At 42.8% G+C, this 25,097-nt stretch overlaps 1 protein-coding gene across 3 annotated transcripts in view; it reads right to left on the reverse strand.

Annotated features, from left to right (window-relative positions):
* LOC127580086 (jupiter microtubule associated homolog 2-like) overlaps positions 1–25,097 on the reverse strand; it is a 54,744-nt gene that overhangs the window by 25,792 nt on the left and 3,855 nt on the right. For all 3 annotated transcript variants that reach the window (XR_007957777.1, XM_052033294.1, XM_052033295.1), the window contains exons 2-3: positions 19,947–20,098; positions 4,506–4,633 (exon numbers count right to left, since the gene is read on the reverse strand). Coding sequence is in view for 2 of the 3 variants with exons in the window: in XM_052033294.1 (XP_051889254.1) it covers positions 4,506–4,633; positions 19,947–20,098 (280 nt within the window). In the remaining variant the exon portion in view is untranslated. The remainder of the gene's footprint in view (positions 1–4,505; positions 4,634–19,946; positions 20,099–25,097) is intronic.

The following is a 25,097-nucleotide window of genomic DNA, read 5'->3' on the forward strand; positions in this document are numbered from 1 at the left end:
CACAAGGATCAGTTCTGGGACCTCTACTTTTTGTGATATTTATTAATGACTTGGATGAGGGGGTAGAAGGGTGGGTTAGCAAGTTTGCAGACAACACAAGGGTCGGTGGTGTTGTTGATAGCGTGAAGGGCTGTTGAAGCTTGCAGAAGGATATTGATAGGATGCAGAGCTGGGCTGACAAGTGGCAGATGGAGTTCAAACCGGAGAGGTGTGAGGTGGTACACTTTGGAAGGACTAACTCCAAGGTGGAGTACAAAGTTAATGGCAGGATTCTGGGCAGTGTGGAGGAGCAGAGGGATCTGAAAGTTCATATCCACAGATCACTGAAAGTCGCCTCACAGGTCGATAGGGTGGTTAAGAAAGCTTATGGGATCTTAGCTTTCATAAGTTGTAGGATCGAGTTTAAGAGCTGCAAGGTAACGATGCAGCTCTACAAAACTCTGATTAGACCACATTTGGGGTACTGTGTCCAATTCTGGTTGCCTCATTATAGGAGGGATGTGGAAGTGTTGGAGAGGGTGCAGAGGAGATTTACCAGGATGCTGCCTGGATTGGAGAGTATGAATTATGAGGAGAGACTAAGGGAGCTAGGGCTGTTCTCATTGGAGGAGGAGGATGAGGGGAGACATGACAGAGGTATACAAAATATTGAGAGGATTAGATAGAGTAGACAGCCAACACCTCTTTCCCAGGGTACCAATGCTCAATACAAGAGGGAATGGCTTTAAGGTAATGGGTGGGAAGTTCAAGGGAGATGTCAGAGGGAGGTTTTTCACCCAGAGTGTGGTCGGTGCATGGAATGCGCTGCCTGGGGTGGTGGTGGAGGCTGATACATTGATCAAGTTCAAGAGATTGTTAGATAAGCCTATGGAGGTATTTAAAATAGAGGGATATGTGGGAGGAAGGGGTTAGATAGTCTTAGGCGCGTTTTAAAGGTCAGCACAACATGGTGGGCCAAAGGGCCTGTATTGTGCTGTATTGTTCTATGGTTCAAACAGGAGAAAGCAGATTAGTCATTTATAATTGCTATTTATGGAACTTTTCAGTGTACAAATTGGCCACAAATTTCAAGAAACTGTACAGAAATTATGGAAGGCTATGGATTTTGATACATTACACTTTTCCTTCATCCAAATTATTGAAATGCTTTAAAATGGATTGGTGCTTGGCTCCCAACTATGTCCTAACCCACTAATCACACCTGCCACTCCCTTATTCTTCACTTATCACTTATTCTTCCTGCTGCTGCTGCTTGTCCAGGTTTTTAGTTGGTGTTTCATGGTTAGGTTTTTTGATACATAAGCAGACCATTCAAACTGTACCCAATTCCATATTGAGACTCAGAACATTGTAGATCATGTGGCATGCCCCTACTCTGCAAGGTAAGTGATGTATTGATGCATCAGTCAATTGGCAATATCAACCTTGGGGAGCTGCAACAGATTCAAAAGACCAAATGAACAGGTCTCCATCACACTGAAAATTTAAGTGACAGCATGCAAATATTTTCAATTTCAAGGAAAATGAATATCAAGGTTTACAGAGGAGACCATATTGTGTACAACAGGTAATGCTTCAAACAGCATTAACTTTGGGAAGTTCTCACTTAAGATCCAATATTTTACAAGCTGACATTTCCTCCAACTACAAATTGAGAATCTATTCCCCAACCACTGAAACATCATTTTTTCCCCCTAGGACAGGGAGAATGCACCAGGCAGTTTAAAACCCTAGAATCTGATTAGACAAAAATTCTGACCAAATCTGCATTCCATTGCCATGCTTGCTTCCTGCCACCATATAACATTAAGTCTTCTCAGCTTCTCCCTCCACCTATCTACTAAACCTGACAATGTAAATCATCTCCTTGGTTATCTCTTTAACCCTCCCATAAACTTGAACCCATCTAAATGCAGTCTGTCTTAAGTCACACTATTCCTGTGCTTGTTGACCTTTGGTGGCTGCCAGTATACCTCCATGGCCTCACTCCTCCACATTTCTAACCTCCAATCTCTGATATCTTACACATTACTGATTTTCATTGCCTCATCACCCCTGAACTGCAAACATTGCAATTTCCTCAGCAAGCTTCTTCCAGCTTATTTGGATGCTTTTCAATCTATAAAGATCCAGGATTTGGACTGGTGACTAAATAACTCAATGAAATTTTGTTTAAAAAAATGTGCCAAGTTTTATTACATTAAAACACCAAACCAGTGAAAGACATTGGTGAATAGATATGTGAAAACCATATTGAAACTTAAAACAAGCCAAGACAAAAAGAAAGAAATTGTCCAACCTTAAAGCTCATTTATGAAGTACATAACCAGAACATTGACCTTCTTCTTAGGAGTGTGAATCTATTCCCAAGCACTGATAAGAGTGCAAACAGACTTGTATTCAAGATGATCAAATTGAAATACTTTAAGGTTATGGCATCAATCTGAAATGAATACCCATTTTCCTGTGATGTTTTCCTGCCATCTTCCATATTAAATCTTCTAGCTAAATGCAACCATTTGGCAAAAACAGTGCCAGAAGATTTACAGGAATGGTACCAAGGCAGATTACAATCATTTTCTGAAACAGCAGATCAATGGTACTTTAATTGATGCAATGCTGTGTATGCGAGCCAGGTAGCAAGGTTTAGTGATAGACTGTTTATCAAAGTTTCCTAACAAAGAATGCAAGATGCTCCAAAGTAGAATAGAAGGGCTATTAAATTACAAAACATACTTGACTAAAACAAACTGTGTGTCTGCTTAAGGTAACAGGCTTCAAATTCTAATCCTCTATTCAATGCTGGACTTTAGTAACAGCAAATGGAAATGTCTGCCAAACCTTTCAAATTATTGAACTTCAGCTCACACCTTGTCCTATATTTTTCTAAACACACTAGACACAGGCAATTCAGTCTTTTCTGATGGGCATAATCTCTGCTTTGATGTCATCAAAATTTCCTTAAACCTGTTCTGTCTTTTAAAAAAGTTACCTTTAGCCAGGAGATTCAGTATATCAGAAGCCAGAAAAGCAGTATTGGAAAATTGGATATGGTTTCATAACCTTGGGTTACTTCATCTGAACATTGTGAATGGAGGTACATTTGCATTTAACTGGTGAGAAATAAAAGTGCAGTTGTATATAGAAATTATTGCAATGTTCTCATTAAGGACTCTACCAGAATTATATGACAGATCAAAATCACACAAGTTTTATTTTGTGATTGACTACAAGGTTTGCCACAAGGTTTGATATGGTTTTGCCCATCAATTCAGGAAAGTTATTACTTGTTTAGCATTTTAATGTAATAAATTTTCAGCATCTGGACCAGTAATCAAAAACTTAGATTCACGTAGATTGTAGAGCAAACTAGAGACACAAGAGACTACAGATGCTGGAATCTGGAACAAAACCTACAAACAATTGAAGAGCATCTTAGACAAGACACGGAGAAGTTGGTACGGAAATTCCAGTGCTTACAGTCCAGGCAGTGAAAACATGGCCAGCGATGGGGTAATAAAGTCTGTTATCAGATTGATCACAAGTGCTCAAACAACTGGCAACAAATTGAGCAAATAAGTATTTATGTAAACAAGTTATCTTGCAAATGTCACAAATCACTTCACATATAATGACCTGGAAGCGCAATTGTTATACACGAATTTGGTGAAGTTTCATAAATTGCAAAAAGATAACTAATTTTGATAGCAATAATTGAACTATCTGATAGCAATAGCTGGTACAAGAGAATAATCATCTATTTCAATGTACCCCAGAATCACATCTCAGCTAAGAATCTAGTATCTCATGGTCTTGAATGCATAGACCAAAATGACATGCATTTTTACAGTGGGAGTAATGACATTTCATAAAGCCTATAGATAGCATTTGAATCCAGAGAAGGAGCATCCTAGAAGCCCTAATGTCTTCAGATCCAATGGACTCGACCTCTCAATCTTGCTCGTTATGGCCTTGCACCTTATTGCCTGCCTGCACTCTAACTGTAACACTTCATTCTGCATTCTGTTATTGCTTTCCCTTGTACTACCTCGATGCACCATTGCAATGAAGTGATCTGTTCAGATGGCATGCAAAACAAAGTTTTTCGCTGTACCTTGGTACATGTGACAATAATAAACCAATTTACCAAAAAGCCATGAAAAATTGCATCTTATTGCAAATGATAGAAGCAAATAAGACTATCAAAATCAAGCCTGAACATTGCTTAGTTCCATTCAGAGCGAACAACCACCTTTTGGATTTGTATTATTCAGGGGAATAACAGAATGCAGTTACCAAAGACCAAATTACAGCTGAAGATCACAACAGGACTGCACTAGTCCCCAAGTCATTACATTAGATTAAAACTAATGACAAGTAGCTTGCTAAAAAGTCAAGGACAGTACAATTGCCCGGAGATGACTTCAACCCAATATGCACTGCAAGGTACCCTGCAGCAAAAGTTGCAAATCTCAAACTTATCAGGCAACATCATGTTAGTTTACCAGAGTTTTGGGAGGTGTTTTCACAGTGTCAAAAATGCCACTTGTCTTGCCACCAGGAGGATTTCTCCGTTGTTTTAGGTCTGGCGTTTCAGTGGTAGCTGCCCCAAAGATACCACTACTTTTTCCACCTAGGAAAATAAGAAATGAATAACTTAAATACCACGTTATAACTTGGCACTTTGAAACTTTCAGATTTCATGTTGTTCTATCAATAAATGGTACTCAAGGAATAAACTTAAAGCATGGTCAATCACACATGAGCAAAGGAAATTTGGCTGGGCAACACCATGCTTAAAACTAGTTCCTTTAGTTCAGTCCATGGTTACCTCCGTTGCACTGTTAATCTGCTAGCAAGTAACACATACACACCAGCACAAATACAGCAGGATTTTTGAAGCCTACCCATTAATATAGCCAAGTCTTTGAAATGTGTATATTCACAAAGCTGGCTTTTCAAGTACCCAAAATATCCCAAGATGCAGAGTATCAATGATAGAGGTTAGTCAGCCCTAAAGCCTGTTCCACCATTCAATTTGTGATTAATTTCTATTTTAACTCCATTATAAAGGTCAGGTGCATGGAATAAGGAGATTAACAGCAGAATCAAGACCAAGCTCTGCACAAACAGAACGTGGCAGGGGTTATGAATTGGCAGATGGTGGGCAACAGTTTCGCAGGGATACGTTTGGGACATGTCATTCATTATTAAAGACCAAAGTACAACTCAAAATATGCAGATGATACTCAACTAAAATGAAATTACAGTGTAATTAATTGATGTAGACTAACAAAATACAAGACCAATGAACTTGCAAACTATACATATAATGGGCAAATACATTTCAATTCTGCCAAGTTCAAGATGGTGCATTTTAAGCATCTTGTACAAGGAGGAATGGAAAGGGATGTAAATGGGGCAGGGAGCAAAGACCTCTTTCAAAAAGGTACAGATATACAAATTATGAAATAATAACATCAACAATGAATCTGTGCTTTGTTCATTTCCAAAGTAACAAAAAGCCAGAGGTTAAACATGTATGGACCCAGATTAGGAGTGAGAGGCGAGCGAGCGGAAGCAGCCGAGGAGTTCCGAACAGATAAGTTTTTTTCTCTCTAATGGTTCGGGGATAGCAGGGAGTAACTGCGCAGGCACGTGACGTCAGTCAGTAGCACGCGAACAGTTTAAAAAGACCGCCATATCCAGCAGGCAGCGTCAGAGCAGGCAGCAGAGTGAGAGGGAGCAGAGTGTTTGGGCTTTAGCTCAAGGGGCTTAGGCGGTAGAGTAGCTGGTAGGTAAAGGTAAGGTTTGCTTGTTATCTGTTATAAATTTTAAGTAGGATAAAACTAGGTAGGGAAAGAATTAGTTCAGATGGAGGACATGGTGGTGTGCTGCAGCTGCTTGATGTGGGAGCTAGTGGACCTTGCTGTGGTGCACGGTGACCACGTCTGCAGCAAGTGCTTGAGGCTGGAGGAACTTTGGCTCAGAATTAATGAGCTGGAGTCACAGCTTCAAACACTGCGAAGCATCAGGGAGGGAAGAGAGTTATGTAGATACTGTACATTGGGAGACAGTCACCCCCCCCTTACAGCAGGTACTTCTGGAGTCCAGGAAGCAGATAGAAGGGTGACTGTCAGGGGAGAGAAAAGGAAAAAGAAAATGAACAGGCAGATCGAGCAGAGGAGCCCGGAGGCTGTTCCCCTCAGTAACAGGTTTTTTGCTTTGGAAGCTGTTGAGGGGGGATGACCTGCAGGGATCAAGTAGCAGTAGCCAGGTCTCTGGTACTGGGACCAGTCCTGCTGCTCAGAAGGGAAGGGAGGAGAAGAGGAAGGCAGTAGTGATAGGTGACTCGACAGTCAGGGAAACAGATAGCAGGTTCTCTGGCAGTGAGCATGAATCCCAGATGGTATGTTGCCTCCCAGGTGCCAGGGTCCAGGATGTCTCTGATCAGGTCCACAGGATTCTTGAGCGGGAGGGAGAACAGCCAGAAGTCGTGGTTCACGTGGGTACCAACGACATAGGTAGAAGGATGAGGTCCTGAAAAGTGAGTTTAAGGCACTAGGCAGAAGGCTGAACAGGACTTCAAGGGTAGAAATCTTGGGATTGCTGCCAGTGCCACATGATAGTGAAGGTAGGAATAGGAGGCGATGGCAAATGAATGCGTGGCTGAGAAGCTGGTGCAGGAGGGAAGGTTTTAGATTTTTGGATCATTGAGATCTCTTCTGGGGAAGGTGGGACCTGTACAGAGAGGACAGGTTACACCTGAACCTGAGGGGGGCCAATATCTTTGCAGGCAGGTTTGCTAGGGTGATTCAGGAGGGTTTAAACTAGTTTGCGAGGGGGATGGGAACCAGAGGGGTAGGTCAGAGGAAGAAGAGGATGGGGAAAAGTCAGATCTGACAGGTAGAGAGGCTTTGAGGAAGGAGAAGCAGAGTACAGGCTATAAAAGTTGAAAGGTGGATGGGCTAAAGTGCATTTACTTAAATGCAAGAAGCATCAGGAATAAGGGTGATGAACTGAGAGCTTGGATAAGTACATGGGACTATGATATTGTGGCTCTTGCAGAGACTTGGCTGACATCAGGGCAGGAATGGATATTGAATATTCCTGGTTTTCAGTGTTTTAAAACGGATGGTGGGGGGGGGGGGGGTGGAAGAAGAGGAGGAGGGGTGGTGATACTGGTCAGGGACACTGTTACAGCTGCAGAAAGGGTGGATAATGTAGAAGGATCCTCTCTAGAGTCAGTATGGGTGGAAGTTAGGAACAAACAGTTACTCTACTGAGAGTATTCTATAGGCCCCCCAGTAGCAGCAGGGATACTGAGGAGCAGATTGGGAGGCAGATTTTGGAAAGATGCAAGAATAACAGGGTTGTTGTCTTGGGAGACTTCAACTTCCCAAATATTGATTGGCTCCTGCTTAGTGCCAAAGGATTAGACGGGGCAGAGTTTGTCAAGTGTGTCCAGGACGGATTCCTGTCACAGTATGTTGACAGACCGACTAGAGGGAATGCCATATTAGATCTAGTATTAGGTAACGAACCGGGTCAGGTGACAGATCTATCAGTAGGTGAGTATTTGGGGGACAGTGACCACTGCTCCATAACCTTTAGCATTGTCATGGACAAGGATAGGAGCAAAGAGGACAGGAAGATATTTAATTGGGGAAAGGCAAATTATGAGGCTATAAGGCTAGAATTTGAGAGTGTAAATTGGGATGACATTTTTGACGGGAACTGTACTATGGCGATGTGGTCAATGTTCAGGGATCTCTTGCAGAATGTTAGGGATAAATTTGTCCCAGTGAGGCAGAGAAGAAATGACAGGATGAAGGAACCATGGGTGACAAGAGAGGTGGAACAACTAGTTAGGAAGAAGGCAGCAGCATACATAAGGTGTAAGCAGCAAGGATCAGATAGGGCTCGTGAAGAATATAGAGTAGCAAGGAAGGAATTTAAGAAGGGGCTGAGGTGAGCAAGAAGTGGACATGAAAAGGGTTTGGTGAGTAGGGTTAAAGAGAATCCCAAGACTTTTTTCTCATAGTGAAGAGCAGAAGGATGACGAGAGTAAAGGTAGGTCCGATTAGAGACCAAGATGGGAAGATGTGCCTGGAAGCTGTGGAGGTGGGTGAGGTCCTCAATGAATACTTCTCTTCAGTATTCACCAAGGAGAGGGGCCCTGATGACACTGAGGACAGTGTTGGTAAGGGTAATGTTCTAGAGCATGTAGGTATCAAGAGAGAGGATGTGTTGGAGCTGTTAGAAAATATTAGGACAGATAAGTCCCCGGGGCCTGACGGAATATTCCCCAGGCTGCTCCGCGAGGCAAGGGAGGAGATTGCTGAACCGTTGGCTAGGATCTTTGAGTCCTTGTTGTCCACGGGAATAGTACCGGAGGATTGGAGGGTGGCAAATGTTGTCCCCTTATTCAAGAAAGGTAGTAGGGATAGTCCAGGGAATTACAGACCAGCGAGCCTTACGTCTGTGGTGGGTAAGCTGTTAGAAAGGATTCTAAGAGATAGGATCCATGACCATTTAGAGAATCATGGACTGATTAGGGACAGCCAGCATGGTTTTTGAGGGGAAGATCTTGCCTCACAAGCCTGGTAGAGTTCTTTGAGGTAACCAGGAAGATTGACGAGGGCAGTGCGGTAGATGTGGTCTACATGGATGTTAGTGAGGTGTTTGACAAGGTTCCACATGGTAGGCTTCTTCAGAAGGTCAGAGGGCAAGGGATCCAGGGAGGCTTGGCCGTGTGGATTCAGAATTGGCTTGCCTGTAGAAAAAAGGGTTGTAGTGGAGGGTGTACATTCAGATTGGAGAGCTGTGACTAGTGGTTTCCCAGGGCACCAATGCTCACTACAAGAGGGCATGGCTTTAAAGTAATGGCTGGGAAGGATCAGTTCTGGGACCTCTACTTTTCGTGATATTTATTACTGACTTGGATGAGGGGGTGGAAGGGTGGGTTGGCAAGTCTGCAGATGACACAAAGGTCAGTGGTGTTGTGGATAGTGTGGAGGGCTGTCGAAGCTTACAGAGGGATATTGATACAGAGCTGGGCTGAGAAGTGGCAGATGGAGTTCAATCTGGAGAAGTGTGAGGTGGTACATTTTGGAAGGACTAACTCCAAGGTGGAGTACAAGGTAAATGGCAGGATTCTGGGCAGTGTGGAGGAGCAGAGGGATCTGGGGGTTCATATCCACAGATCCCTGAAAGTTGCCTCACAGGTGGATAGGGTGGTTAAGAAAGCTTATGGGATGTTAACTTTCATAAATCGTGGGATTGTTACGGACTTGGTGAATGTCCCTTTAAGATAGAATAGTAGTGTGTGTGTGGCGTGCTTACGTCAATAGAAGATAAAGGACGTAATGACATTGTTGAAGAAGTCAGTCGAGGGGGGGGGGGAGGAGAGAGAGAGCGAGAGCAGCCTGCTAGTTTCTCTATCGATGGATGAGAAACAATAACTGTGTCTGTCACTGCAATCCACGTATGGAAATTGGAAGTAATCCGGTGGAGTTCACTTTGTTGCTGACCTGTAGAAGGAAACAGGTATTTGTGTGGACGACCACGATTCAGATGCTTTTCGGGGTGAGGAAGTCACTACCGAGCAAACACTGAGGTGTTGTTTGGGTTCCATCGTGGAACATTTGGACTTCGTAATTACTCTATGTTCTCTACATCTACGCCTTATCTTCAGACAACGGTGGTTGTTGTTGAAGCCTTTGCTCATGTTTCACCTTATGACTTGCTGAACTGAACTTTAAGAACCATTCCTGGACTTGGAGTTTGGGACTTTGCCACACACACACACGACGAGTTTAGTTTTTGGGGTTAATGTTCAAGGTTTAACATTTTTACTTCTAACATTCTAACACTTTTACTTTTATTTTTCTCATTATCATAAGTAGTGATCAATAAAGTAGTTTTTAAACACTGAATCATGACTGTTTCTTTTGTTGCTGGTTCGTAACAAAATTGGGGGCCTTGTCCGGGATTGTTCCCCAGATTGACGAGATTCGCCCAGGATCCAATCCAAAGATTGGCGAGGGAGGTCTGAGTTTGAACAAATTGGGGTCTTAGTGAACGACTGATTGTGGTCGGTCTGATAAATTCTTTTTAATCGGCTTGTGTGTGGAAACCAGCAACAATGGATACATTTTTGAAAAAAACCCACTCCTGGAGGATTGCAGGGGATAAGGAAGCCTGATTTGGTGAAAATTGCTGCAGAGCTACATCTTGAGGCAGTAACGCGATTTATGAGAAAGGCAGATATTCAGAGACTAATAGCAGGCCATTATGTGGAAAAGGTGGTATTTGAGGAGGAAGTGTTAAAACAGTTTCCGGGCAGTGAACCAGCAATTTCTGAGGCACAGGTGCAGCTGGCAAAGATAGAGGCCAAATGAAGGAAACTAGAGTTAGAGGCTGAACAAGAGCAAACTCAGTTAAAGTTTGAGGCTGAACAGGAACGAGAGCTAACTCGGGTGAAGTTAGAGGCTGAATGGGAACGGGAACTAATTCGGTTGATGTTTGAGGCTGAGGCAGAAGAAAGGAAAGCAGGATGGAAATGTGGAGCATGGAGCATGATAGGGAGGAGAAGGAAAAACATGAGTTAAAAATGAGGAGAGAAGGATTGGAAACTGATTCTGATGATTGTTGATTAGCCAGCACGGAGGTTCGATTAAGTCCTTCCTCTAGAGGATGATCAGGCTGATCAATATTTCCAACATTTTGAAAAGGTTGTCGTGAGTTCAAGTTGGCCAAGGAAGGATGGACTCTGATGTTACAGAGTGTAATAAAAGCTAAAGCTCATTCTGTTTTGTCTGTTGAGGATGCAGCTGACTATACCCAGGTAAAACGAGCCGTGTTGAAAGCCTATGAATAGGTACCTGAAGTTTATAGACAAAAATTTAGAGACCAGAAGAAATCCGCAAATTAGACGTAAATGGAATTTGCTAATGGAAAGAGAATATGTTTTGAACGATGGTGCATGGCTAAAAATGTAGTTGGGGATTATGATAGATTGGCAGAATTGATGTTAGTGGAAGACTTTAAAAAGATGTGTCCCAGCTGAATAACAACATATTTAAATGAAAAGGAGGTGGAAACTTTACAAGAAACTGCTAGGTTGGCAGATGATTATGCTTTAACCCATAAATCCAAATGGGGACCACCTAAAACCTTTCAAAAGAGTTATAAGGACAATCCAGGTAAACCGGAGATTAAATTGAGAGGTAATCAAAAAGGGAAGGATGAAAAGAAGCCAGTGCTGGAGAAACCTGTTGAGCGTACTTGTTATTACTGTAAGAAACCTGGCCACGTAATAGCTAATTGTGCCCTTTTGGAAGGAAGCCGTGCCCAATGCTTGCTTTCAGGTAATTAAAAATCAAAAAGGTTTAGGGGATGTTGTTAAAGATCAGTCCTTGCCAAAGGTAAAGGCTGAAAAGTTGGAGGAGGTGAGAAAGGAATTCTGTTCTTATGTATCAGAGGGTTTTGTTTCACCTAATGATGGGTCACCCCAGGTGCCAGTGAAAATCCTTAGAGATACTGGGGCTTGCCAATCTCTCTTGCTGGACAGTGTTTTAAATTTTGGTGAAGAAACTGACACTGGTGAGGTAAATCTAGTGCGAGGCGTTACAGGTGATACCATGTCCGTCCCTTTGCACAAGGTGATTTTAAAGTCAAAGTTCATAGAAGGACCTGTCGAGATAGGGATACGACCTAGTTTACCAGTGGAAGGAGCTTGTGTTATTGGGGAATGACCTTGCAGATGGAGAATTTGTCCCCGTGGTACAGTTAATGACCAAACCAAGGATTGATGAGTCTGAGAATGATCCAGATGTTTACCCATCATGTGCAGTGACTCGAGCTAGAGCTAAAGAATTAGCCAAGGCCGACAGTCCTGTGCAGCCTGATGTGGTTCCCTGTGACAGTCCTAAACAGGAAGAAAATTATGATGCCTTGTCTGAGACTTTGTCTTCACTGGAGGATCAAAATCCTTGTAGTGAGCCTGAATTTAAAGATTTGTCTTTGTCGAGGAAAGAATTTATGGTGGAACAGACGAAAGACCCTGAGCTTACAGAATTGAGAGAAAAAGCTCTCTCATGTGATGAGATTGAGAAAGTGCCAATTGGATATTATGTCAAAAATGGAGTGTTAATGAGGAAATGGAGACCTCCTCACATCCCTGTTAATGAGGAATGGGAAGTTATTCATCAGGTTGTGGTTCCTAAAGTTTATAGGAATGAGATTTTAAATCTGGCCCATAGTATGCCTTTGGGTGGTCATTTTGGTGTGAATAAAACTGTAGGGAAGATCTTGAAACAATTCTATTGGCCTGGTTTGAAAAAGGATCTGGTGATGTTTTGTTGAATCTGTCACACATGACAGATGGTAGGTAAACCAAATCAAGAACCCCCTGTGGCCCCGTTGAAACCTATTCCTGCTTTTGGTGAACCCTTTTCAAAGGTAATTGTGGACTGTGTTGGCCCATTACCAAAGTCTAAGACTGGAAATCAGTATTTGTTAACCATCATGTGTGCAACTTCTAGATTTCCAGAGGCAATACCATGTGATGTGAATGTTGCTCCTAAGATATCTGATGTTGATAATGAGGAAGGCCAATTTAGACCAAATATTGTTCCATCAAAACTAAAAAAACCAAAATATCCTGGAGAACCTTGAAATGAAGTTGGACCATTTACAAGTTTCACAAAAACAACAGATGAGAGAATTAATTTTAAAATTTAACAATCTGTTCCCAGATGTTCCAAACAGAACGTTGATAGTTACTCGATGTTGATGTTGGGGATGCAAAACCAATCAAATGACACCCATATCAAATGAATGTGGGAAAAAGTAAACTTGACCGGGAGATTGAATACATGTTAGAAAATGATATTATTAGACGTTCCGCTTCAAACTGGAGTTCGCCCTGTGTTATTGTACCTAAAACTGATGGAACTGTTAGATTTTGCACAGATTACAGGAAAGTGAATGCTGTAACGAAGTCAGATGCTTACCCTATTCCTAGGGTGGATGATTGCATAGACAGAATGGGAAAGGCTAAATTTATTAAAGATTGACCTATTAAAAGGCTACTGGTGCATTCCATTAACAGGCAGAGGAGGGGAGATTTCTGCCTTTGTAACCCCTTCTGGATTGTATGAATATAATGTTTTGCCATTTGGAATGAAAAATGCACTGGCAACATTTCAAATAATGATTAATTCAGTGATTCGTGGGTTAAAACATACAGATGCCTACATTGACGACTTAGTGACAGGGAATGATACATGGGAAGATCACATCTCTGCGTTAGGAAGGTTGTTTGAAAGACTTTCCAAAGCCAACCTTACAGTTAACTTGACTAAAAGTGAATTTGGCCATGCTGCTGTGACGTATCTTGGTTATGTTGTAGGTCAAGGCAAGTTAGCTCCTGTTCAGGCAAAAGTTCAAGCAATATCCGAGTTCCCCATTCCCACGGGTACAAGGACTGTTAGAAAATTTTTGGGAATGGTTGGATATTATTGAAAATTTTGTAAAAATTTTGCTGATGTTGCTCTTCCCCTAACTAATCTTCTGAAGGGAGTAAAGTTTGTTTGGACAGATCCTTGTCAAGAAGCATTTGAGAAGCTGAAAGCCATTTTATGCTACCATCCTGTGCTCAAATCACCTGACTTTGAAAAGCCATTTTCATTAGCAGTAGATGCCAGTGATGAAGCTGCAGGAGCTGTTGTTGCAGCAGGGTGACCGTGATGATATTGACCATCCTGTAGCTTACTTTTCAAAGAAATTTAATAAGCATCAAAAGAATTATTCCACCATAGAGAGAATTACTGTCACTTGTTTTAGCCTTGCAACATTTCAGTGTATGTTTGCACCGCTCAGAAACCACTGACTGTGTATACAAATCATAACCCACTGGTGTTTCTGAGCCAAGTCAAAAATAAGAACAGAAGGCTGTTAAACTGGAGTTTAATTTTGCAAGAGTTTGACCTCATGATAACTCATATTAAAGGCAAAGATAACATGATCGCTGATTGTCTTACCTGATGTTAAATGGGAAACATGCATCTTTACTAGTCTGATATTCTGTAATTGTGTAGCATGATAATTATTAACATTACTAACTGTATGCGCAGTTAAATTTTTTCTTGGAAAAAAATTCTTTAGGTGGGAGGTGTTACAGACTCGGTGAATGTCTGGGGGAGGGGCCAGCCTGCTGGTTTCTCTATCGATGGATGAGAAACAATAACTGTCTGTCACTGCAATCCACGTATGGAAATTGGAAGTAATCCGGTGGAGTTCACTTTGTTGCTGACCTGTAGAAGAAACAGGTATTTGTGTGGATGACCACGATTCAGATGCTTTTTGGGGTGAGGAAGTCACTACCAAGTACACACTGAGGTGTCATTTGGGTTCCATCGTGGAACATTTGGATTTCGTAATTACTCTCTCTATGTTCTCCACATCTACGTCTTATCTTCAGACAACGGTGGTTGTTGAAGCCTTTGCTCATGTTTCACCTTATGGCTTGCTGAACTGAACTTTAAGAACCATTCCTGGACTTGGGGTTTGGGACTTTGCCACACACACGAAGAGTTTAGTTTTTGGGGTTAATGTTCAAGGTTTAACATTTTTACTTCTAACTTTTTACTTTTATTTTTCTTATTATCATAAGTAGTTATTAATAAAATAGTTTTTAACACTAAATCATGACTGAGTGTGTTTCTTTTGTTGCTGGTTCATAACAGGATCAAGTTTAAGAACTGCGAGGTAATGATGCAGCTCTACAAAACTCTGGTTAGACCACACTTGGAGTACTGTGTCCAATTCTGGTCACCTCATTACAGGAAGGATGTGGAAGTGTTGGAAAGGGTGCAGAGGAGATCTACCAGGATACTGCCTGGTTTAGAGAGTATGGATTATGAGGAGAGATTAAGGGAGCTAGGGTTTTACTCTTTGGAGAGGAGGATGAGGGGAGACATGAGAGAGCTGTACAAAATATTAAGAGGAATTGATAGTGGACAGCCAGCACCTCTTTCCCAGGGCACCAATGCTCAATACAAGAGGGCATGGCTTTAAAGTAATGGGTGGGAAGTTGAAGGGAGATATCAGAGGAAGGTTTTTTACCCAGAGAGTGGTTGGGGCATGGAATGCACTGCCTGGGGTGGTGGTGGAGGCAGGTACATTGAGGGTTATGGGGAACTGGCACAAAGGAGAAGCTGAGACCAGTATGGATCAGCCATGATCATCTTTAACAATATGAAAGGTTTGAAGGGCTCCTGTTCTCATGTCTATTATGAAAGTTGATGAAGATGCTTCCATTTGTAGTCAAAATCCAATGCTGAATACAGGAAGCAATTAGAATCTGTAACATGTTACTGAAAGCAGTAGTTGATTCAAATAGCCTATTTTAATACATTTACTGCCATTCATTCACACTTCTTGATTCCATCTTCTATTATGGGTCACAGTACATTGTTATCAGCCAACTTGAATAAATAGTTCTCGCTCCATCAGTCACCAATAAACTGAAAAGTTAATATAGATTTCATAGCTTGTCACACCTTGCTAACTGGTTTGGTTGCTTTGTCTACCTTTTAATTCTCTACCCATGTTAAAACATTGAATTCATTGTTTTGGATCTGTCTGAAAACCAATATAAAAAGTCATTATCCACCATATTAGGCTTGATTTGCCTTTTAGAAATGCATATCAACTTTGACAGCTCACATTGAGCAAGTGCTCAATCATCACCCAACTGACATTCTCATTCTGTTCAAGCTCTATATTCATGAACCAAGCTTTTATTTACAAGTTCCCTGATCATGTTTTCACCCCTGCTCACAGTATGTAAACACCCCAATTTCTTCATGACAACTTGCAACTGTTACAACAATGCCCATGTTCATCCTTCTCTAACAAGCAGCCTTTTGATCAAGTCAAAAAACTGCAGATGCTAGAAATCAAATAGAAAATGCTGGAAACTTACCTTTGAGTAACAAGGCATCCCTTGCCGTAGTTTTTGTCCAGTTCAAATCACAATCACTAGAGTTAACCTTGCCTTTTCAATGATAGACAGAGCTACTTGGAATAGCCTTTTGACCATAATCTTTCTCCAAAGCCTTCAAGCATTTATCCACATTCACCATTTTTACAAGGATATCTTCATCAAATTCCAAAGTCTCATTCCACATGTACAGACATCCAGCTCTACTTCATGATCTGTCCACCCCAGCCCATAGCCTTAGTCATAGAGCAAAGGTTTCAACCGTGTAATAGGAAGACAGAAGTTCTCATTTGCCACCAGAGACAGCCAGTCCATCCTACAAAATCCATATCCTATTTAACCAAGCACAGCTCCTCTCCTAAATCCCCAAACTCCCCACTTCCACCACTCCTGCAGAAATCCAGATCTATTGTTACCTCCATTTTACAATTTCCATGCACTTTTAGGCCAATCTCAGCTCTTCCACCTTTGAAATATTTCAGGTAGTGAGCCACCTCCTGGAACTGCTACACATCTGGTTGAGGTACTCCTACATTGTTACTGGGTTGGGAGAACCAGGATTTGAAATAATTTGAAGTGTAGAATGTTATTTGCCACCAGGTGGTCATCTAGAACTTGCTGCATGCAGACACAGACAGCTTCATTCGCTGAGAAGTTACACATTGAATTGAACACATACCATCATTCACAAATAGCTGCACTTCTAACCTTATGATGGAAAGTCAATGAGACAGCTGAAGACATTGTCCTGAGGAACTCCTGCAGTGATGTCTGGGGCTGGGATAATTGACCAACAGCCACAACCATCTTTTGGGCAAGAGACAACTAACCACTGGAGTTTTTTCCCTTATGTACACTGACCGTTTTACCACAGCTGTTTGATGCCACACTACCTTGATGTCAAGGGCAGTCCATTCTCATCTCACTCCTGGAATGTCATTCTTGAGTATGTTTGGATTAATGTTATGCTGGGATCGAGCTGAGGGTTGCTGACAAAACCAATATTGGGTGTTGGCATTGAGACAGGCACATGAATATGCAGGGAATGGAGGAATATGGATCATGAGCACACAATAGGTTTAGTTTAATTTGGCATCATGATCAACACAGATAAAGGGCCTGTACTGCTATACTGCTCTAATGTTCCATTGGCAGGCAGATTACTGGAAGGTGCCATTTTACAGCACTGTCAACAGTATCTTCCTGGCAGTCATTAAGAATAGATAGTAATTAATCAGTTTGGATTTGTCTTGCTTTTTGTGAACAGGACATCCTGGGAAATTTTAGGTAGATGTCACATTATAACTAGCAGAACAGCTCAACTAAAGGCATGAGTAGTTTTGCAGCACACCTTCAGTCTACTAATGGGATGTTGTCTAATTTCATTGCTATTGCCACATCTAGAGCTCTCAACTGTTTCTTAGCAGCATGTGGAGCAAAAACTGGCTGAAGGCTGGCTTCTGTGATAGTGAAAATTTCAGGAGGAAGACAAGATGAATGGACAACTCAGCACTTCTGGTCTTCAAATTCTTCAGCCTCTTCTTCAGCACTTATGGTGGGATTTGCTATCAGTGAATGCTCCAAAGCTTCCCTCCCATTAGTTATTTGATTATCTAATACCATTCCAAACTAAGCAGCAGAACTGCAGAATGGTTACACAATCTACTGGTTTAACAGCATCATCTATTGCATGCTGTTCAGCATACATGTAGTTCTGTGTTGCTACTACTGCTGATGGTCTACAGCACCTCTTGGGTGGCCAGATTTGAGCTGCCAGATCTGGTCCAGGTCATGATTACAGTGCCACTCAACATGAGGCACTCCTCAATATGAAGACAGATCTGTCTCCACAAGGACCATGTGATGGTTACTTCTATCAGTGTTCTCCCAGACAGATGCACCTATATAGCAGGTAGATGGGAGAGGACAAGCTGTCTCCAAGCTCAACTCTGATCAAGCTTTAAATCTACCCCAATGTCTCCTCCTTTAACCCCACTGTTTTTGACCAATTATACTTCTATCAAGCACAATGGTAGGTTTTACAACATTAAAGGCCTTATCCAAATCCAATTTGTATTATTTGACACCCATCATGTAGGAACACATGGCAGACAACTTCCATATAGGACTACATATAAAATGCCATAAAGAACCAATCTGACTTGGTGATATTGAATGAAAATTTGGTGTTGCTTATACCAAAATACCTATCCTGCTTTTCAAATGCTGCCATTCACCTGCAAGATCAGACAGGACTGCAATTACACAAAAGACTGGATCTCTGATATGCCCCTCCCTCAGTCCTGCCTGTTTGAAGACTATTTTAGACCAGATGTTTTAAACCAAGGAATACTGCAATCTGAGCAATAAATTTAAATTCTTTGGAACCCACAAAGTATGCAGCCCTTGAACTCAAATTTAGATTGCAAAAGTATTGAAGTAAATTGTAAGTACAGGAAGTCCCCGGGTTACGAACAAGTTCCGTTTTTGAGACTGTTCGTAACCCGATTTTGTCTGTAACTCGGAACAGTGTCCGCACATGCACACTTGGCCCGGGGATCGTGGCCGCGCATGGCCTCAGTCGCACATGCGCACTTGGCCTAGGGTTCCCTGGCCACACATGCGCACTTGGCCCGGGGTTCCCTGGCCACACATGCGCACTTGGCCCGGGGTTGGGCCAAAGGTGGTGTACCGCCGCCGTGGTAGGATCGAGAGCCGGACCCGCTTATGAACCGAAGGTCGTTAAGACCACGAAGGTCGGTTCATATGTATGGGCGTTTGTAAGTCGGGTGTTCATAAATCAGGGACTTCCTGTATAATACATGGATTAAGTTATTAGTCAAAGTACAAAGCATTTTGGCAGCTGGGATGGCGAGAAGCAATATAGTCAATGGCATAGTTCAAAAGTGTGTGCAGGAACAGAGAACTTTGGGCTCATCTGCAACGATTCTTTCGAAAATAGCAAAACAAGTTAACAAATTGTGTGTAACCCTGGGGGTTTCAAACAAATGCTGAGTACTAAAGCAGGGAATTAAGCTGAACCTTTACAAAACTCTGGTTTGGCTATAACTGGATAATTGTGTTCATATTAGGCCACTCTAGGAAGATGTGCAAGCTTTTGAGAAGATGCAAAACAGGATTGCTCCAGGAATGAGGAATTTTAGCTTATAAGATTAGGTCTGAGAAGTTGGTGTTGGTCTTCCATGGAAGAGGAGTTGAAGGAGATTTGATATAGAAGTACAAGATAATAACAGATATTGATAAGGTAAACATAAAAGCTGTTTCCATTAGCTGATGGCACAAAGACTAGGTGGCATAAACTTGAACTTTTGAGGAGGTTGTATAGGAGGATGACAAATCCTTTCAAGATACAAACAGTGGTGATGACATGGAACTCACTATTTACATGTGCTGTGGAGGAAAACTGAAAAATGATTTCAAAAGGAACTTTGATAGGTATGCAAGGGGAATGAATTTGCAGAGCTGCAAATATGGGACTGACTGCACTGGTTGAGAAAGCAGGCATTGACTTATAGGCCAAATGGCCACCTCCACACAAGGAGTCACAGGAAACTTAAATGCAAACTATTCCTGAAGTATGGTATTTTGTCTCCAAGCATTCAAAATTTAAATACTCGAATCTGTATCACCTGTTAGAAGACATTAAGATTAAAAAGAATACCTGTTGCACACAATCCATTCATTTACCAAGTGACATCCTACAGAAAGCTTTGCTTACAGGCCATCACTAACCATATAATGGCATAAAGATCAGGCAGTGGAGAACAAAAACAAGTATAGGTACAATTTAGTGTAAAGTTGCCCAACACCAGATTAGTTTCAACAGATGTGCTTAAGGAGAGATTGCAAGACAGAAATTAAGCTTGGGCACCTCCAAGCTTATTTAAATTAAGTACCAAACATTGCACTGCACCTGGTGGGTTGCTTCTTCTAGCCACAGGTTGACTTTCCACTGGTGGCCCAAAGATATTGGATGCAGTTTTGTTTGGACGGGAATGCACAGGTTTGACATTTTCCTCCACCCCGAATGAAATGCTGGATCCACCACCAGGAGGCTGCAACACTCTGATTGCAAGACAAAAAAAATCAAGACTTACATGAATGTCATGTCTTTAAAATACCCAATTAACTCTTGAATAGCCCTACTACATAGTATTATATACAGATAACCCCTAAAACAACAAGTTCCTTGCAATTTGTGTACACTTGGGCCCTTAGCTCAGATGACATGTTAGTCTGCAGGAACCAAACTTGGCTACATCCATTTTGCAACAGGAAAGCCTCATTTATTCAGAAAGAAAACAGTGAAATTTAAAACTGAAGCTTTTCTGGCCCCTCCCTAATTGGCTTCCCCCTTGCTGCATAATTGACATCAGGAACAGAATTTGTCAAAACAAGATCTAAACAAGTTATAATACAAATAGGCATTAAGCCCAACCAGTCATGTTGTCTGTTTGCCTCCAAATAGAGCAAATAGATTAAACACCAAGTACTACACCATTGCCATATCCCTTCAACCCCTTTCATTCACTGTACTTGTGTATTGTGGGCAAAATCAACTACACAACACTCCACAGTATTACTACTGACATTGCACCTTGAAAGTAGGCCCATTTCCTCTCTGCAGTTTCAAGGGCTGATCAACATCATCCTCAACCTGGAACACTGCATTCCCATCACACAAATACACTTAAATGAAAATCAATTTCAAAACAAATTGAGAATTAACTAGCTTCCAAATGGAGTCTCAGAGAGGTATTAAGTCAATCCAATCCCATAATCTCTTGATTTAAAATAATAAAACCAAAGTCTACCTTGTCATCTGTCTGATCACAAGTACACTGAACAGAGATTCAGCCACCCCAGCACTAAGCAATTTGAACAAGAGTTTGTTGGGGGCTAGGGTCAAGGATGTGGAAGCCAGGTTTTGAGGACAGCGAGAAAAGAGATGTTAGTCTCCTAACTTCATGATCACCCAGTACTTGTTTACCCCCATCAACTGCCAAAACTGCTTACCATTCCAGCATTATTTAATAAGGCCTTTCTGCCTTCTGCAAAGTCATCCCAAACCTCTCATCTTCAACTCCTGCTACAATGGTGTTAGACATCTGAACTCTGGTTACTTCCCTGTTGTCTACTTCCTTCCACTCGCCCACTAAACCAAGCTCTTCAGCCAACCCCCACCCCATCCCACAAACAGATTTCTCTCCTCCTGCACTGCCCCTTGACCCAGCTTCCACTTCCTTGATCCTACACCCACCAAGCACCCATCTTCCATTCTGTCTTCCTGTAATGTGACAGTTAACAGCGACTCCACTCAGATACTGTCCCACTCTCCCACAAATTCACCACCAATCCTCAAAACACCCCCCCCACCACCCCTTCTGTCTTTGCAGATTCCTGCTCCATTCCAATCTCCTTTCCTCAAGTCCTTCAATGTGCTGTAATCTCTCAGATTTGTGTCCTCTTACCTGGATCTCATACCTGAATTAGGTTTTTCAACCCTAGAGCACCAAAGCAGACCTGATCAAAACCACTAATGACTATAAGATAATCTGTTCCTCCTTGGTCTTCACAATTTGCAGTCTTTGGCCATCCTCTGCCGATACCCCTTCAAAGCCCAATCTTCCCCCCAAGCTCCTCCTGACACAGAGCAGTCAGTCAGCAGAGGCCTCACCTTTGTACCCCTGTACCTCAATGAGTTCCAGGCCCAAGGTCTTCTTCCACTACCTTCACTTCCATGCCTATTTCTTCAACAAGGAATCCTCAACCACATGCGCGCGCACACACAATTTCGCCAACACTCCTCTTCCACATGGACACCCCTTTCTGGCCTCTTGCCCTTGCAATCTTTTCATTTCTAATGTGACATTGACAGCCTTGAATTCTCCACTCCCTTATCCCTTCCAACCTTACTCCCTCAGCTTGCAACGTTCTGCTCACCTTACCAATCCCAAACAAACTCACTGATAAGGAGTGCCATTGTGGTCTGGCACACTGACCTCTACCTTACAGGCCAGTTGGCATCTCTCACACTTTCCCCAGACCACAATTCCACGAGGACACCACCTCCCAAACCATTACAGATCACATTACATCAGAGATCTCCCCTCCATAGCCTCCAACCTGTGCCCCAACCCCACACTGCCCACTTCCATCTCTTATCCAAGATCATAAACAGGTCAGACCTGGTAGACCTATTGTTTCTGCCTGCTCTTGTTTTACTGAACTTACCGCTTCAGACCTCCATTCTATCCCATCTCCCTCTTCCAGTTCCTTCCCACCTACATCCAGAACACCTGTCATGCCTTCCACCATTTTGACAATTTCCAATTCCCTGGTCCTAACTGCCTCACCTTCACCATGGCAGTCCAGTCTCTATACACCTTCACCCCCCCCCCCCCCCCCCCACCACAAGCTACAGCCCTCTGCTTCTTTCTGGGACAAAGACCCAACCAGTTCCCTTCCACTAACACTCTCATCCACTTAACAGAACTTCTTGATTCTTCCCACTTTACACAAAGTATAGGAGTAGCCATGGGCACTTGCATCATCTGTCTTTTTGATGGCTACGTAGAATAGTCCTTGTTCTAAACCTACTCTGGCACCTCTCCCCAACATCAAAAACTGCATTGGTGCTGCTTCCTGGACACGTGCAGAACTTGTCAATTTTATCACCTTTGCCACAAACTTCCACCCTGCCTTCAAATTCACCTGGACTATTTCTGACACCTCTTCCTTTTCTGGATCTGCATCTCAGGAGATAAATGATCCACTGATATCTGCTATAAACTTGCAGACTCCCACAGCTAGCTGAATTATACTTGCTCCCACTGTCTCCTGCAAGGACACCAACCCCTGGTCTGTTTCTCTGTCTCTGACACATCTGTTTGCAAGATGAGGCTTTCTGCTCCAGTACTTCTGTAATGTCCTTTCAGCAAACATTGCTTCCCCTCTGCTGTAATCAATGGAACACTCGCATGCATTTCCTCCACTTCCCACACACCTGCTCTCACCCACCTTCCCCCAGACAGAACAGAGGAGCAGCTCTCCTTGTCCTCATCTTTCACCCTACTAGCCTCCTCATCTAGCATACTTCATCACTTTAGCCAGCTCCAATGGGATCCAACAAGCAGCCACATCTTCCTGTTTTCCCATAGGGACCACTCTGACTCCCAGGTCTGCTCATCCCCTTCCAACACCACCCACCCTACCATCCCCCCCAACCAAGTACCTTCCCCCAACCATAGGAGGTGCAACACCTGTCCCTCCTCCCTCAGCACCATACAGGGACCGTAACAGCCCTTTCAGGTGAGGCAGAGGCTCAAATGTACCTCCTCAACTTGGTCTATTACACTCCGTGCTCACAATGCGACTTCCTCTACATTGTTAAGACCAAGCATAGACTAGGGGAATGTTTTAAAGAGCATCTGGACTCTCTGCAACAGCCAGCGCAAGCTTCCTGTTGAATGTCAATTCCCCCATCTGTTCTTGGCCTTCTCCACAGCCACAGTGAAGCCAAACAAACTAGAACACCACCTCATTCCTCTTGGGTATCTGACAACCCAGTGGTAGGAGCAATGACTTTTCCAATTTCAGGTAACCCACTCCCCATGTTCTTTTCCCACTTCCACTAGTCCATCTGGGGTCTCTGTCCTTTTGTTCACCTTTTCCACCCCACCCCAGTCACCAAGACTCACTATCCCTCACCTGGTTCTATCTACCAAGGTTTCTTCTCCCTTCATTCACCTTTCCTATCCCCTACTCACCCCCCACCTCGTTCCATTTCCCTTCATCCCTCCCTTACCTGGTTCCACCCATCACCTGCTGGTCTCTCTTTACCCTTCCCCACTTCACCCAGCTCCATCTGTCATTCCCCCCCCCCCCGCCACCTATTATCTATAAGCCCATTTCAACACTTCCTTCTCCCCAACCCACGACCCCCCCTCAACCAATCTGCTCCCACCTATCACCTTCCAGCCTGTCTTACCTCCCCTTGCTTCCATATACAGTACTTTCCATCTTCCCTCTGTACTCCAAGTCCTGATGCAGGGTCTCAACCCAAAATGTCAACCATCCTTTTGCCTCCACAGATGGTGCCTGACCTGTTGAGTTCCTCCAAGTTTGTTTTTTGCTCCAGATTCTAGCATCTGCAATCTGGTGTTCCCCTTCAGTGATATCCTGCCAATTGGGAATATAGTCACCCAATTCCCCCTCTCACCTACACAGTCGTAATCAGGGAATCACCAGCAATAACTTCTCTGGTAACATTCATTTACATGCTGCCCCTCAACAACATTAGATAGCAGATTATCAATTCCTATTCAAATGTTGACACCACTGCTGGACTACAGCAACACACAAGGTGCTGGAGGAACTCAGCATATTACGCAGCATGTGTGGAGAGAAATGGACAGTTAACACTTCAGGTCAAGATCCTTCATCTATGGTTATGAAGGCTATGAAGGGTCTGGATGAAGGGTCTTCACCCAAAATGACAACTGTTCATTTCCCTCCACAGATGCAGCCTTACCTACAGAGTTCCTGAAACATCTTGTTTTTGTTCCAGATTTCAGCATTGGCAGCCTCTCGTGTCTCCATACCACCAGACGACAGTAGTGGTAGGCTTGCCCAAGTAAGAGACTTACTCAAAATCCTGCTAATCAAGAAATTTCCTTCAATTGAGTAGATAGGGTGATCAACACAAGTAGAGAGGATAGTAAAGGCAGCACATGACATGCTTGCCTTCATCAATTGGGGCATTGAGTACAAGAATCAGGAAGTCATGTTGCAACAGTATAAAACTTTGGTTAGGCTGTATTTGAAGTGTTGCGTTCAGCTCAGGTCACCCCATTATGGGAAGGATGTGGGGGGGTTTGCAGAGGAGTTTCACCAGGATGCTGCCTGGATTAGAAATTATTAGCTACAAGGGGAGGTTGGACAGAATTGGACTGTTTTCTCTGGAGTGTCAGAGGCCTGGGACACCAGATAGAAGTTTATGAAATAATGAGAGGCACAGACAGAGTAAATAATTAGTCTTTTCCCAAGGTAGAAATGTCAGATA

The sequence above is a fragment of the Pristis pectinata genome, chromosome 18, assembly GCF_009764475.1.
Source record: "Pristis pectinata isolate sPriPec2 chromosome 18, sPriPec2.1.pri, whole genome shotgun sequence".
Taxonomy (NCBI): domain Eukaryota; kingdom Metazoa; phylum Chordata; class Chondrichthyes; order Rhinopristiformes; family Pristidae; genus Pristis; species Pristis pectinata.